Source organism: Cucurbita maxima, unplaced genomic scaffold (genome assembly GCF_002738345.1).
Source record: "Cucurbita maxima cultivar Rimu unplaced genomic scaffold, Cmax_1.0 Cma_Scf00008, whole genome shotgun sequence".
NCBI classification, from domain to species: domain Eukaryota; kingdom Viridiplantae; phylum Streptophyta; class Magnoliopsida; order Cucurbitales; family Cucurbitaceae; genus Cucurbita; species Cucurbita maxima.
In genome coordinates this window covers 497675-512968 of record NW_019272024.1, presented here as the reverse complement: position 1 = coordinate 512968, position 15294 = coordinate 497675, and the positions used below count along the sequence as shown (strand labels likewise).

General features: G+C 37.1%; 3 protein-coding genes across 5 annotated transcripts; 1 reads left to right on the top strand and 2 right to left on the bottom strand.

Annotated features, from left to right (window-relative positions):
• Window positions 1–2217: 2217 nt before the first annotated feature.
• LOC111482967 lies at window positions 2218–5621 on the bottom strand. The gene is made up of 2 exons (XM_023129016.1): window positions 5307–5621; window positions 2218–3992 (listed from the first exon to the last, which is right to left on the bottom strand). The coding sequence occupies exons 1-2, from the start codon at window positions 5397–5399 to the stop codon at window positions 2625–2627; spliced, it is 1461 nt and encodes a 486-aa protein (XP_022984784.1). The 5' UTR covers window positions 5400–5621; the 3' UTR covers window positions 2218–2624.
• Window positions 5622–9157: 3536 nt separating this feature from the next.
• LOC111483089 (sec-independent protein translocase protein TATB, chloroplastic-like) lies at window positions 9158–11948 on the top strand. Of its 2 annotated transcripts, none has more exons than XM_023129215.1 (5): window positions 9158–9367; window positions 9478–9602; window positions 10857–10916; window positions 11003–11162; window positions 11592–11948. In XM_023129215.1, the coding sequence occupies exons 1-5, from the start codon at window positions 9175–9177 to the stop codon at window positions 11690–11692; spliced, it is 639 nt and encodes a 212-aa protein (XP_022984983.1). In that variant the 5' UTR covers window positions 9158–9174; the 3' UTR covers window positions 11693–11948. The 2 variants fall into 2 exon arrangements, with proteins under 2 accessions (XP_022984983.1, XP_022984984.1); XM_023129216.1 differs by lacking the exon at window positions 11592–11948 and adding an exon at window positions 11275–11503 and having other exon boundaries at window positions 11003–11234.
• Window positions 11949–12130: 182 nt separating this feature from the next.
• Window positions 12131–14104, bottom strand: LOC111483084 (BAHD acyltransferase DCR). 2 transcript variants are annotated; one of them, XM_023129210.1, is made up of 3 exons: window positions 13453–14104; window positions 12563–13276; window positions 12131–12468 (listed from the first exon to the last, which is right to left on the bottom strand). In XM_023129210.1, the coding sequence occupies exons 1-3, from the start codon at window positions 13927–13929 to the stop codon at window positions 12445–12447; spliced, it is 1215 nt and encodes a 404-aa protein (XP_022984978.1). In that variant the 5' UTR covers window positions 13930–14104; the 3' UTR covers window positions 12131–12444. The 2 variants fall into 2 exon arrangements, with proteins under 2 accessions (XP_022984978.1, XP_022984977.1); XM_023129209.1 differs by having other exon boundaries at window positions 12131–13276; window positions 13453–14037.
• Between the last annotated feature and the right edge of the window lie 1190 nt (window positions 14105–15294).

The window sequence follows — 15294 nt, the reverse complement described above, 5'->3', positions numbered from 1 at the left end:
TGGAGAGATACGTTTGAAAATAACGGTAAAATTATAAATTTATTTGGAAAAACAAAAACTTTAAAATAGGCATAATATTAAAAGTTGCATATAAATTTGTGGATTATATTAATTTAAATAATTTTAACCAATGTCCTATCGAAAAGCATCCCGCTTTCTTTTTGTTATATTTCGAAGTTAATAATTTACTTAGAATGATTTCTAAAGTGGTTCCTTACACGTGAAGCAAATTTTCTATCAATGTAATTTAAAATTATTTAGATTTTTTTCGATATAGATTCGACTTGAATTATTAAAAAATTGAAAACTTTAATTGAATTTATGGATGGAAATTAAAATAAATATATGTATATATAATTGTATTATAAATAAAATTTTATTTTTTAAAATTAACATTAACCTAAAGAAATTCATAATCGAATCCATTTTTCTGAGTCAACAAGTTTTTTTTTGATGGTCCTATTATTAGTTTTTATCAATGTTTATTTAATTAATAGAAAATAACAATATTTTATTTCCCTTCATTTTGTTGCTATAGGTTAGGCAGCACCAACCTATTGAATTGTATCTAAGGATAAGGCTACTACATTATCACAATATTTTTATGAATATAAATTAATTATAAAATAAAATAAAATAAAATTCGAGTTTTAATATTTGAGTGATTTACAGGTCAATATGCATTAATAAAACCTCAAATATTACAATTTATTAAAAAGTAAAATCAAGTGTACTTGTTTCCCTTGATTTTCCCCTCGTATTTTTATTGCCACGTGCCAATTCACTTAATTAATAAATTTTTCCTTCAAAAAAATTAATAAATCAAAGATTGTCTGCAGCCTCTTGGTAGCCTTTCCTTTTTCTTTTCAAAACATTATATTACATTGGAGGAAGCCTCCAACTCTCGGACCTATAATACTAAAAGACTCTACAAAAGGACAGGTGTTAGACTCTATCGTGTTACCACTTAGCACCTAGGAGACGAGCATAGCTAGTGAGGTTACAAACCTGACTCAAATACCAATTACTTAAATAAGGTAGTCTGCTCCTAAAAGCAAGAACGAGACAATCCGGGAAACTTCCGACTGCACATGAGTTCCATAGCACTAGCTGCCTAAATTCAACCGCCAAGAATAGCTACCATACCTTAAATAGTTTACTACTAACTACTTAGCTAAATATATAAATCATTAAAATAATGATACCCTCCAACTTGTTCGACACCATTATAGTTCACATGTACCTACAAAAGAAAGTTTAAGAACTAATTATACACGCGTTAAAGCTCGAAAGTTGTGATAGACAATATAGACACGAAACTCTAAAGTTCGTTCAACATCCTTTTTAATGATTGTAACATTCAACTTCCATCTTTATGAAAATATAATGTGACAAAGGCGGTAGCTTCTGGAGGTATGAAAGAAAGATTCGCATGGAGCCTATTCTCCAAGTTACGCAGTTATGAGATGACAGAAAAATTAAATGGAAAAGCCCCACTCTGCCAGTGAACAGGCTGAAGTGTTTGTTGGGGCAAGTGGAAGCGGGATAGGGTTTGCTTGCAATTGCTTTAAATCGCAATTTGCCTTCACAATTGACCTTTATCCTTCTCTGTAAACCGTGTGGTGTTTTGGGAAGAAGAATGTTATAAATGTGGCTTTCTCAAGGTAGCTGAATTGTCAGTTTCTCTTGACACAGCTGGGTCCCCTTGTTTTGAGCTGAACTTTCCTCTCTTTCACATTAAGCTCGACGTTTTCTAACGTCGTATACTTTCGTACGTCCACTTGGATCCTTATTTAAAAAGTGGTTATTTTGTTCTAGAGATCAAAATAGTCGCTTCTTAAACCTACAAGAATGAAAGATGGACATGTTAAAATATGGAGATCAAAATCAACCAAAGTCAATAATTCAGCATCAAAATACTGTTTATACCTTTTTAGATCAACTATTCATTCCCTGCCTTGAGAAGGAAGTCTTTTACAGTTTCTTTTTTAGATGGGGACAGCCCAAAAGAACAGCCTTGTCCTGTATAGACTTGGAAGTTGTCAAAATGAACTTTGGGCCGTCTCCATTCTAACATAAAGGGAGAGTTCTTTTTCCCAGAAGCTTTCCTTGCCTTGAGCCCAGAAGAAGGTCCATTCTAACACAAAGGGAGAGTTGTTTTTGTACGCAGAAGAGCAGAAAACTGACTTAGAACTCTAAAATTAAGATAAATGTGAAGCTAAGTAAACTAAAATCACAGGAGTTTTCCAGAAAGGAAGTTTTCATTGTTGGGGAAGAATGAAATTTCTTATTATTATACAAGACAAGAAAGAATAAAGCACTTCAAAGATCCTATGATTATGAATGATCTACTCCTTTGAGCTATGACAAAGAATGCTCCTTCAGTACCCACACTAGTTATCCCTAATAACTACTTTCTTTCTGCTGTCTATTTGAATAGTGTTTTCACAAGGCAACTTTGAAAAACATTCTTTTCCTCCAAATCATTCCATCTGTTATCTGAGATCACGGGTCCTAAAAGTTGCATCTCCAAAGGATGATTACATTCAAATGTACATTCAAAAGGTGGGTTGTTGTTTCTTCTTCTTCTTCTTCTCTTTCTACTGACGACATCCATGTCAAAATCAGCTGACCCCAGGTTGCAACATTGGGAAGAAAGTCCAGTTGTTGCCTGGACTAGCTTCCTTCACAGCCACCTTTTCATTGGCCCACCATTCTGCACCAATGGAGGCTGTGCTGTGTATTTCTCCTTTGGTTTGGTCAAAGTTGAACTCTTTGAACGAACCAAGATTTACGGCTCGTTGATTTTGGTAGCATTGATCATCCTCTGCTGAAGTTTTTTCCGGTGCTGTGGAAGTCTTGATGTCAAAGAACTCACAACTTTCAGCTTCTTTCGACGATTCTTTGTTTTTGTTTTGAGAGTTTGTGCTTGTTTGCTTTGACTTATTTGCAAGACAACGCGCAACATCTTCACCAGTCAACTCAAATGACACCCTATGATTTGCCACATCATTTTGACATCCCGTTTCTGAGTTGGCAAGGGAAGCCACCTCAGATATTTGGCTGTCCAACAGTAGACCATCTTGCAAGGCATGCCCCAAACCATCAGGAGTAACGGTTCCAGAACCCAATCTTGAATCTTGCCTCACACCATTTGGTGTCACAGATCCAGATTCCAATCTCGAACCCATAGCCATACCATCAGGGGTCAAAGTTCCTGAACCTAACCTAGAACCTAAACCAGTACCATCTGGCGTCAAAGATCCAGAACCCATTCTTGAGATCCATTTGCGAGTCGTAAAATGTTCGAGACCCAAGAGCTTCGGAGCATCTGCCATGCGAAACTCAAGAATGGGATGTTTATCAGGAAAAGGAGAAGATGTACCAGAGTTTGAAATTACTGATCCAGGTGATATAAGATGGGCACCAGGGCTTCCAGGGTAGGGTTGATAAGGTTGGAAATCACAATGTGAAAGTGCAAACTTCTGGTTAGTCCCAAAACTTTTATTAGTATGGCTCAGAGAAGATGTCAGCAATTTAGCAAATGGTACTTCAGGAGATGAGGGTGTGGTCAATTGCACAGATTCAGGAGGAGGAGTAAAAGGGGCAGTCGATGGTTCAGTGGGGAAGGCAGAAAAGACTGGAGGTGAGACCAACTGGGTATCATATGCGTAAGGGCCTATTGCAAAAATGGACGCAGGTCCATTTGGGGAGTAGTTATTGACTGAAAGAGCAGTTAAAGATAGTAATCCAGCAGGAGATTGAGCATTTGATGGAGGTTCGGACTGGAGGAAAGACGCAGGAGAAGACGGAGGGGCTATGAAAGGCAATACCACGGTGGTTGAAGGTGTACGATGCTCAACAGCAGGGGCAACAGCTCCAGATACTGCAGGTTCTGGAACAAGCACAGCATGACCTATACGCTTATTGTTTTTCTGCGAACCATTTCCAAAACACCAGTACAGACTCCAGCAGCTCCCCCATCTTCGTTTCTGAAGTCAGATAACAGGAGAATATAAATGAAAAAACCAACAAGAAACTGAACAACGATTCCACTCTAGCTAAAATACAGTTTTCAAGCCATCAGAGCAGCATTAAAACACTTGTTCGGAAATGTAAGAACTTCAGCAGGTATAGAGCTCTATAAAAGCTCATAGCCATCGATTATGCTGTGTTAACAAAATATTTCATTACTTCCTCGCCTCTCATGTCAGGCAATAGAGAATAGGCTGAAAGGAAGAGGGTGGGGAAAACCTTTCTTCATCAATCCAAAATCAAGCTTCTCAAAATCCAAACTGTTTATGTTTCTAGGCCAAATTGATTAATAAATAATTCAAGTTGTGTACATACCGAACAACACCAAGTGGTTTCAGAAAATTTCTCCATAAAACGATAAACAGGCATGAAATTTTTGAAGAACGTGGAGAAATGAAAGTTAACTCTACGATATCTCAGTTTTGAGCCATCCATTCAGGTAGATGATCTAGATCTTGAAAAGACTTCTTAATCTTAAAGCTAAAGATTTTGGCAGTAAATTGGTCCATAATAAGACGCGTATGATGGTCAAGAACTGAACCTTCAGGAGCATGGAATCTTCCTTTAAACAGAGGAAAATTTTTGCCTGTCCCCCTTAAAAGAATTCTCAGCCCAGGCTAAGCTCAGCCTTAAGAGAAAAACTGAAGCTCAGAAGAGACGAATTAATTAATATACTGTACAAAGCTACAAGATCCATTAACAGAAACAACTAATTCAACAAATCTGGGGCAAAGTACAAAAGATCGCTGACTAAATTGATAGAAGATCATTTATATTGACAATCTTACACCGAATGAATCCAAATCCCGAATGAAGTTATAGCAAAGAATCGGGCAAATCGCGCTTGAAATTAATTTCCGAACAACCTTATGTTCTCCTGACTCTCTGTTCTAAAAACAAATTAAAAGAAAACTTTCAAGTTACTTTATTCTCAACCTAGCAGTTAGAGCAATTAAGCAACAAGCTTTTGTGAATCTAACATTCAACATCTTCACAAAAAAGCAACACAATCAACAACCAGCAAGCGAAGCAGAGAGTACCAAATCAAAATCTTAGAATATAGAACCAAAAAGGCGTAACCAACACAGTTTTATCAAATCAAAGAAATTCGTTCAGATCACCGACCTCGATGAGATTTTCCCCATCTAGACTCAAAACAGTAAACCAACACCGAGATCAAAGACTTCATTCTCAATCAAATTACTGCACTTTCTCAGTTCCAAAACAAAACCAGACAATATAATAAAGAAGAAAAAAAACAAACTACCTACCGGAGGTGTCGGAGGCTGAACTCGAGCCTCAGCGGAGACGATCGCAGTAGCAGCAGCATTAACCGTATCCACGCTGTTGTTCATGCTTCCCATACCCAGTTTCTTCCAATCCAGAGAGCTCAGCCGCCGGACTTTTCAACAAGTTCGCCGTGATTTCCGATCAATCGACACCGCTAACTCGCCGGCGAAATCAATTACTCTCCAGTGAGATTTGACAGCCAAAAAAATGAAGAGAGAACACTTCTGGATTTGATCTAAGAAATGAAAAACTCAGACCAAGAAAGAGAGAGATTGAATTTTCTCATTTTATATATTACCAAAAAATATATATAACAATAATAACCAAAATAAATAAACATATAATAAAAAGTCTGAGTTGGGTGGCTCGCCCGGTATTTATCCTCTGGTTTCCACAATTTTTTAATTTTTAGCACATCTCATGGGACCCACTTTAATTATTCATAATCATAATTTATTAATGCCAACGCCATGATAACTCCATAATTGCTATTATTTTCATTAATCACAAAAAATATATATTCCTCTCACACTACATAAAGGTTAACTATTTCAATTTCTCTCTCTCTCTCATAAGACTCACATCCTCCTTAAATTGAGGGATTTTCTTACTTTTACTGCGGTTAATAAAAAGAAATTTCAAAATCATCGTACTTCCACTTCAGAAATATGGACAAAAATATAGTTTTTTTTAACCTTTGAGTTACCTAGATTAACTGTCTTTTAAGATGACAGTTGTAATTGTGGGTAAATCCTCTTGAAAATTACTTTTTAAAAAACAACAATGATAAATTCTGACACAATTTATTCATAAACGAATTAGGAGTAAATAATTTTAAGACCAAGTGATTTACCTTAGTTTAAAATTATTTCCAACCCTTGGATTATGTTTGTAATTTTTAATTATTTGAGAATGAGGGCTTCTTCGTAATTTCGCACATGTTAAAGTTTTATTTTCTTTTTTTGGGATATTTCAATATACGCATAATTTCGGATGGTGTTGTCGGAAAAAGATTTGTTTCAATTTCATATAATTTATACCACACTCTCACATCATTATTTGTTGACCCACATTTAAAATATTTATTCCTTTTTTTTATCTGTTTTTTTAATTTTGGAATAGCTACTGTTTTTTTTCAAAAAAAAAAATTATGAGCGGAAATTACCATAAGAGCCTCCGATAGAAGTGCCCTCGAAGTTACGACAAATTACAGGATGTGCCATGGGGAAATAAGTGCAGAAGGGTGGGCTTTAAATTCCGGTCCCCAACAGCAAAAGGAGGTGTGTGAGATACTCGTGAGTTCCTTGTGGTGTCACGTGACCCATGTGACTCTCATTCTGTGGGCCATCACATACTCTTTCCTAAATTGCTTGTTATAAAGTCAAATTATTATTCATTAAAATTGTTTAAATGTGATTTCCAATCATTCTTAAAATAAAAATGAAACATGTTTTTAACCCTTTAATATTTTATTTCACACTTAAAATTTTAGTTTCCGTATATATTTTACATTAATTTTAACCTATTTAAAATATTAAAATAGAATTTGACGATGATGACACGAGTAGTGCACGTGATGGTCCATCAATGGATGGGTACAAGCAACGTAAATATAAGCACTTAGGAGGGTAGTTTATAATTTAAAGTGAATAATTTTTTTAATTAAAAAATTAGAATTATGTTCATGAATGAATTAATATTATTTTTTATTGTTACTTTTACTTGGAAGCATAACCCCCTTTTCCTACCCCCCATGTAGTGCACGTGTGCAGATCCACTTGCTTTCATATTATGGGGTTTCGGTGTCAAGAAAGTGACTTTTTATTTCTTTTTATTATTATTATTTGTTTTATTTATTTTCCTTTTTTTCCTCAAACTTTCTCTCTCTAGATTAAGCTTGCACGAATGGCTCTCTCATACCCATTATTGAATTGCTTTTATGATGATGATATCTCAACTTCTTCCTTGCCCTCATTTTCTCTCTATCTCTCTCTAAAAAGGCCCTTTTTTCATACTCTTTTGATTGACGCCTAACTTTTTAACCTTTATTCTTGACCTACCTTCATCCTTTTATTTTCTCCAACATTTTGTTGCTTAAGAGTTAGCATGTTTCACTTTTTAATATCAATAACATTCCATGGACTTCTGTTTTTAAGTGTAACAGTTCAATCTCACCGCTAGTAAATATTGTTTATTTTAGCTCATTACGTATCGCCGTCAATCTTACAATTTTAAAACGCGTTTATTAAAGAGAATTTTACACAACTTCATTCTTTCTCTCCAACATTTGGGTTCTCGATTTTACAAATCTAAACGTGTAAAATTCGATCGAGAAATTTGAACTCATGTGGTTTGTTTTTATTGTATCGAGTTATAGGAAGATTTGTGAATGGCTTGCGTAAAAACGTGAAAGATTAAGTCTAGATGCTGAAAAATAATTAACTTAGGTAACATATAAATATAAATATTACTATTTTATTTCCGTAATGAATTTGTCCATAAAGTTGGAAAAATAAGATGAATATCATTAAAACTAGATTGTGGTGAGGAATGGAAAAGTGAAGTGTTAGTGGCTACCTTTAGGCTTTACCAATGTCCACACGTGTGGCAAGTTAAAAAGGCAAAGGATTATTATTATTATAAAATAATAAAAAGATGAAAGCCGAAACCCTAAAAAAAGGAACATGAACCTTTTTTTTTTACTAGGCCAATTCATCTATGTGGGGCCCACTAAGAGTGTGGAACTGTTGGATATTTTTCCTCAAAACCGACCCCTCTTATGGGGTGGCTTAGTGTGGTCTAGACCCCACATTGCAAAAGCTAAACCGGCATACCACATGTTTGAGTTATCAAGTAGGTGGGTGGCTGACCTATAATATTTAAATTAAATGTGACATATTATAAAATATTATATGCTTTTATTCATTTGGTGTTACTGAAATTTATGAGACTTATTCGACTTATTATTTTAATAACTTCGAGCTTATAAATTATATAAACCACACGCTTATACTAAGATATAAATTTTCTAAAACTAAACACGAGCCGTTAAACACATCTGTTTAATTTTTTAGAAGAAAGATAATAATAATAAAAGGAAAAAGGTAGAAATGCATGTAGGAGACTCCATTTTTTAGGTACTTATGGAGGTTTGGTTTAGAGTGTTCCCTTTATGCCTACAATTATTTATTTATTTTTGGCTCATTCTTTTGTTTCCCTTTAAATTGTCCTCTTCCCCATTTAAATAGTCACTTCAATCATTTTTTCCACTAATATTTTTAAGCTTTAATTCGAAAAATTAGACGAAAATCCTTTTAGATAAATAAAAATATGGCATGTATATGTATGATATGCATTAATAAAATATTTATATAATTAATATAGTTGCAAAGTAGGGGTATAAATAAATAAATAAATAAATAAATAAATAAATAAATAAATAAATAATGCGTACCTTGAATATAGGAGTTGGGAAGGTGGGGCAACATTGGCAGCCCATGTGAAGCATTTAATTTAGACTATGGTTTTCATGTACGTGTTAATATATATATATATATTATATGGTTTTATCACATTTAACATCTTACATGCTTGATTTTGACTTTGAACCCCTAAGTTTTGAGACAAAAAAAAAAACAAATAATTATAAATTGAATTATTAAAATTTATACCTAGATTGGGCCTCTCTGCCATTATAATGTCTGAAAGAGTGAACTTGGGCCCCATGTTAGCCCAATACCCGGCCCACTTACATCAAAAATAATTTGACTAAAATTTATTATTTAGTAAAATCTTTTAACTACAATTGGACAAGAATGCCCCCATATTAGCCCAATAATTCCCATAACCATGGCCTCCAAATTTCCAGTTCCCACATTCCCATTTTCCCCATCGTCTTCATCTTCATCTTCCTCGTCCATCTTATACCCCAAAACCCCCAAAATTCGTCTCTCCTTGTGTAATTTCCCTCTGCATCTCCGGCTTTACTCTCCATGGAATGGTTTAAAGCATTTGGGTATTTCAAGCAGAGGAAGGTTTCCCGGTATGGATATACTTTTTGATGATTGATTCAAGTAATAGTTCATATTTGTTTGAATTAAACGTTTATTGATCTTTGTTCTTGTTATGTTGTCTAAAATGGTGTTGTTGTAGAGAGGAGGAAGAGAATTCCTAAGGGGAAGGCTGTTTTTGCATCTCTGTTTGGGGTTGGAGCTCCGGAGGCATTGGTTATTGGGGTTGTGGCTCTGTTGGTTTTTGGTCCCAAGGGCCTTGCTGAGGTGAGTGGTATAAATCATGTAGATGACTGAAATTTTGGAAATATTTGGCTGCCTCTGATGTGTTCTTTTACACATTTTAACTTGTTGCGGAACCTGAATATTGAAGTATTACATTTCATTCTCGTTTAAGGTATCTGTTAGGCTTTGGAGTTGTGCTGGGAATAGCAGCATGAAACTTCACTTACATTAATACTCTAGTCTTTATTGTCTTGAGCCACTGCGGAGAATCACCAGGTTGTATTGTTGTTGATGTCAACAAGGATAGCTTCTAATGTTATTGCTCAGCCTTCGATACTAGGGAGAGATTTCCACACCTTATAAGAAATGTTTCATTCTCATCTCCAATCAATATGGGATCTCACGATCCACCCTCCTTGGGGGCTCCTCGCTGGCACATCGCTCGGTGTCTGGCTTTAATCCATTTGTAACCGCACAAGCCTACTGCTAACTGATATTATCTACTTTGGCCTATTACGTATCACCGTCAACCTTACGGTGTTAAAATGCGTCTACTAGGGATAGGTTTCCACAACTTATAAGGAATGTTTCGTTCCCCTTTCCAACCAACGTGGGATCTCACAATCCACCCTCCTTAGGGTCTAGCTTCCTCACTAGCACACCGCTTGGTGTCTAGCTCTAATACCATTTGTAACAGCCTAAGCCCACCGCCGATAGATATTGTCCGCTTTGGCCCGTTATGTATCCTCGTCAACCTCACGATTTTAAAACGCGTCTACTAGGGAGAGATTTCCACACCTTATAAGGAATGTTTCGTTCCCTTCTCCAACCAACGTAAGATCTCACAATCCATCCCCCTTGGGGGCCAGCGTCCTCACTAGCACACTGTTCGGTGTCTAACTTTAATACCATTTGTAACAATTCAAGCCCACCGATAGCAGATATTATCCGTTTTGGTCCGTTACGTATCACAGTCAGCTTCATAGTTTTAAAACGCGTCTAATAGGGAGAGGTTTCCACACCTTTATAAGGAATGTTTCATTCCCCTCTCCAACGGACGTGGGATCTCACATGAACTATCCTAACCCCACCCATCAAACAAAAGGGAATTTGTTTTTGATTGAGAGCATCTAGGATATAATAAGACCCTTTGCGTCGTATAAAAAAAAAACTCAAAGTGACATTGATTACCAAGTCTTTACAAAAACCTGAAAACCATTTGGACAGGTTTGCTGTAAAGGATATCAGTAAGTACTTTCGTTGGACTGGAATTTAGTTTACTTATTTATATGCCAGGTTGCTCGAACTTTGGGGAAGACCTTACGTACATTTCAACCCACTATAAGAGAACTTCAGGTAATCATATTTCGGTTTTTGAGATTTTCCAGCATCACTTCTTAAAGACCTTCTTGTGGTTTTTTGCTCTTCATGTATGTCTGTAGGACGTTTCTCGAGAATTCAAGACCACACTTGAGCAAGAAATTGGTCTCGACGAAATCTCGAGTCCAGTCGAAAGCTCATACAATTCAAGCAAATCAGATACCTTCTCAAACCCACCTTTTGTTCCTAAAGCAGAAGAGTCTTTTGCAGTGGCTGAACCAAGTGAGTGGTTAACTTATTTGTCATCCATATTTTTATTTATTATCAGCACTTGTAGTATTCTAGGGAAAGATTTCAAAGCTACATAGAAAAAGTAGAATGCCAAAGGGGAAAAGAATATTGGTAATCAGCCTTGGTTCGCCGTCGGGCATCGTGTCTACGAATGATACGATTGGGTTCAATCATTAGGGATATAGAATCATCATTCTGTCAGCCTCGACTATTATACGATAATGAAAGATCGTTTTCTTATGTATATAAACAGCTGATAATTCTTTATCAGCAAGCAAAGCATACACCACTGAAGAGTACCTTAAGATTGCTAAAACCAAATCACTTTGGTCCTATTTGGTAGCTTTTTGGATGAACCAGTGTTTATAAGCTTTGTTTTAAAAATGCGCTATCACTCTAACATGTATGAACTTGTAACAGGAGGCGTCGAAGCACCTGTCGTGGTGGCTCCCGAACTCCAAAATCTTGAAGCAGGTAAGGTTGAGGAGTCTACTGCCTCAAGTCCTGGAGCTGAAAAATAAAGTTATTAGAATCGATTTTGGATGGAGGAGTATTTCTTTTAGGTGGTCGATTTAGAAAATTATGTGTTAGTGATTGAAGCTCCTAGGAGAGAAATGATTCTATTAGTGTCTTGGAACTTAACCCGCTTATTGATCTGGTCATGATGAAATGGGGTAAATGGTCGAGGCTACTTGAAGGCTTACTTTTTGGTTGACAGGTATTGTGACAGGTATTCCCATGATCGATTCAATAGATCTTTTCTTTTTCCGTTCATATTTCGAATTGGGTTTATCCTTGTAGTAATCGTATGAACACGATGGTAGTATAAACTCGATGGTACCCATTCAGATTCAACGTGAGAAAAGAACCATGCAGCAACCTGAGCCCTAAAGAGGAGAGGGGCAGGAGCACTCCAATTCGAAAGGCGTGCCGTTTGAAAGACTATATATGTGTATATATATATATATAATCCAAAGTTTTGTAACAAATTTGCCATAATTAAAAATATGCATAGATATTACAAGGTTAAACGAGCACAATAAGAAAAGAAGAAAAAGACAAGGAATATTAGTTTGATTTCATCCCCCCCGCCAACAGTAAAAAAAAGTCGCATAATAACAATATAAAGGCAATTTCCCCAAGAAATTAAAAATCCCACCATTTTCATCCACTGCAATTTTGTCTTCCACTTATTCAACCACTGCGAAACCCTAATTCTCCATGAGAAACTCCTTGTCCTTCTCCAGCCTCGCCATAGCTTCTTCCTCCAAGCTTATCTCCACATCAATGCTCCTCCCTCCGTCCTTCCCTTGGTACAGATACATCATTCCGTCGAATCTGTTGTTACATCCACTTCTCACGCTCTCCGGTTTTCCCCATCCGAAATCCACATCGTACACTTTAAATCTCGGCGAACTCCCCACCGCCACGCAGTTCATTCCTGCGTCCTTGAACTGGAAGATCTTCGGCGCGCTCTCCCATTCTTTGTTTCTTTGATCGATCGCCGCCGCATCGTGTGAAACGATTGCCTTTTGAATCACGCCGGCGCCGAATTCCGGCGGATTCATTAGTAGTAGCCCGGCGGCGGTGCCGGTGAATATGGCTTGGATTAGGTTTCCGAAGTAGCTCTCCGGCATTGGCGGATCGACGCGTTTGCGGCAGTCGGCGAAAACGGTGAACACGGTGATGTCCTCTGGCTTTAGGTTTCGGGCTTGGGTGACGTGGCGCCATATATGGACGGAGAGCGATTGGAAAGTGGAGAATGGATTTGAACCGTCCGATGGAAGGTTTGTTGAGTTCACTTTTGACTTGATCTTGTCGATGGCTGCTTCTGTAAATTTGAAGACCTTCTCCCTTAGCGGTGGCGCCGCCGCCGCTTCCTTCGAGTCGCCGTTGGCAGCGGCGGGTTCCGGCGGAAGCGTTATGTCGAGTTTCACTCGCGTGTTGCGCGCTTTGGTACGCTCGAGAAATGGCGCGACGGATATGTCCTGGGCCCCACGGCAGATCTCAGCCCATGAACTCATGAAATGCCACGTGGCAGTTCCATCAAGTACCGCGTGATTGAACGCGCACCCCATCGCGACTCCGTCTTTAAGCTTGGTTAGCTGGACGAAAGCAGAATGTGGTGTTAATGGGCCGTTAGAGACTGATCCATGGCCCAATTACAACTATTTTTCTCTGGGCTTCGATCGTTGAACAAGTAGGCCCTGGCCCACTTATTTAAAAAATATAAAATAAATAAAACGTTTTAGTAGCTGCATGGAAGTAATTTAATTCTGACCTGAACAGCCATCAATGGCCTCTGGAGACCTTCCAAGTTGAGTATCCCATTGTAAGGAATGAGCTCCTTGAGGGTGGCGGTGCCTTCCTCCGCCACCAAATCGGCTATGCAGATATCGTCGGCGACAGCTTCAGCCACTTCGACACCTTCCATATCATCGTCATACTCGACTCTAAAAACGCCATCCTTGTCCTTGCCTAGCCTCCCAGCAAGCTGATGAAACGGCTCGAGAACCGTCTCGAGGCCATCCTTGAGCTTCTCCACCATCTCAGGGAAGCGAACCTCGCCGCCATTGTCGCCGTAGAGGAGGAGCTTTTGGTTGTAGTAGAAGGCAAGATAAGGGAGGTCAAATGTGACCAATTGGAACTCTTTTTTGTCGAGTTTCTTGGCGGGTTTGACATGGGTTTTGCCTGTGATTTTCACCTTCAGCCCTCCTGTCTCCTCTTTCTTCACAACTTCAGGGAGATCACCCGCCATGGATATGGAACAAAAAGCAGAGGCAGCGAAATGGGTTGAGGATGAAAAAGAAAAATTAGAGGTGTGGGTATGGAGAGAAGGCCAAAGATGTTAGTTTTTATAAGGAAACAAAACAAAAACAAAGTGATTAATATGGTTGGCAGTGCATTTATGAGGATCATGGGTGCAGTTGTGACATATTAATGTACACATTGAAAGTTGAGAACTCCTCTGGGTGTGGCTTTAGATGGAGGTTGAGAAATTATATGGCCTTTCTCTTCTTTTTATCATTTTATTTCTTTTAGGAAATAAATATTGAATTTGAAGGAAATAATCCAATCCTCAGAGAAAATAAAATTTTCATAATTGACTTTTGTTGTCTTAAAACGCCACATTTGCTGCCTTGCAGTTGCTGGTGTGTGAGATGTGGACTTAATTGAGGTGGGGATTTGAAGGGCAAAGATGGAAATAGAAATTTCACCAAACAAGTGGTTGGATTTTAATTGGTTTAGGGTTTGGAAAAATGCAATGCCATGGTTACCTCTTTCATAATCCACAAACTCTTCCTAATTTGACGTATATAAGACATGGAAAAATAACCGTATCCGAACTAGAACCATCTTAATGACTAATAAAGACGTAAAAGAAGTGAAATTTACTATCTATATCACAATATGCACTTTTTTTAGGTAGCTCAATCATAAGAATTCTATAGTCAAAACATGTTTTGCATGCAACCATTCTAAATTAAGTAACCTCTTGAAATTTTTCATAAGATGCATGTGAGTGAGAACAAAATATGTTTGAAGGAGTCGTGTTAGTTTGTGAGGATAGTTTTTATTCTAAGAAGCGAAGAGTAAGTAACATGATCATGTCGCAGAGGATACAAAAAAGCGTTAGGACCATCATATACCAAATCTAGATTCTAAATCCTAATCCGAATCTACACCAAAGTTGTTACATTAGATGCCTCTTACGTACTATTGGGTTAATCAATAATTTCAAAAATAGAGAAACACCCAATTAATATAACGTGTTTTTCTTAAATTCCTCATTAATTGAGAAGTGGGTGTTGGTGTTTTCTTTATTGAAGTTGGTCAAATTATTTATCAAATAATAAAAACAATTATTATTGCTATTGTAAATAATATTAGAAAATAATAATTAAAAAAAAATAACCATCTCCCCCATGTATTTTTCCAACATTAATGTGTGAAGCCCAAAAAGAGGTTGGCATTAATATAAGCAATAAATAAGGCTTCTCATTTTGGTACCTTCGGCCCCAAAAGTAGTTATATAACATTGAAAGTGAGAGACAGTTAAGATTTTTTTAAAAAAAATTTATTTGGCAATTCTCATTTAAAAAAAAAATTATGTTGTCTGGTT

Coding starts and splice junctions, on each gene's coding strand:
- LOC111483084 (XM_023129209.1), bottom strand. CDS start 13,929: ATGGCGGGTGATCTCCCTGAAGTTGTGAAGAAAGAGGAGACAGGAGGG. Junction 13,277..13,452: donor GGCCATTGATGGCTGTTCAG/GTCAGAATTAAA, acceptor GCTTTCGTCCAG/CTAACCAAGCTTAAAGACGG.
- LOC111482967 (XM_023129016.1), bottom strand. CDS start 5,399: ATGGGAAGCATGAACAACAGCGTGGATACGGTTAATGCTGCTGCTACT. Junction 3,993..5,306: donor TTCAGCCTCCGACACCTCCG/GTAGGTAGTTTG, acceptor ATCTGACTTCAG/AAACGAAGATGGGGGAGCTG.
- LOC111483089 (XM_023129215.1), top strand. CDS start 9,175: ATGGCCTCCAAATTTCCAGTTCCCACATTCCCATTTTCCCCATCGTCT. Junction 9,603..10,856: donor GTCCCAAGGGCCTTGCTGAG/GTGAGTGGTATA, acceptor TTTATATGCCAG/GTTGCTCGAACTTTGGGGAA. Junction 10,917..11,002: donor CCACTATAAGAGAACTTCAG/GTAATCATATTT, acceptor GTATGTCTGTAG/GACGTTTCTCGAGAATTCAA.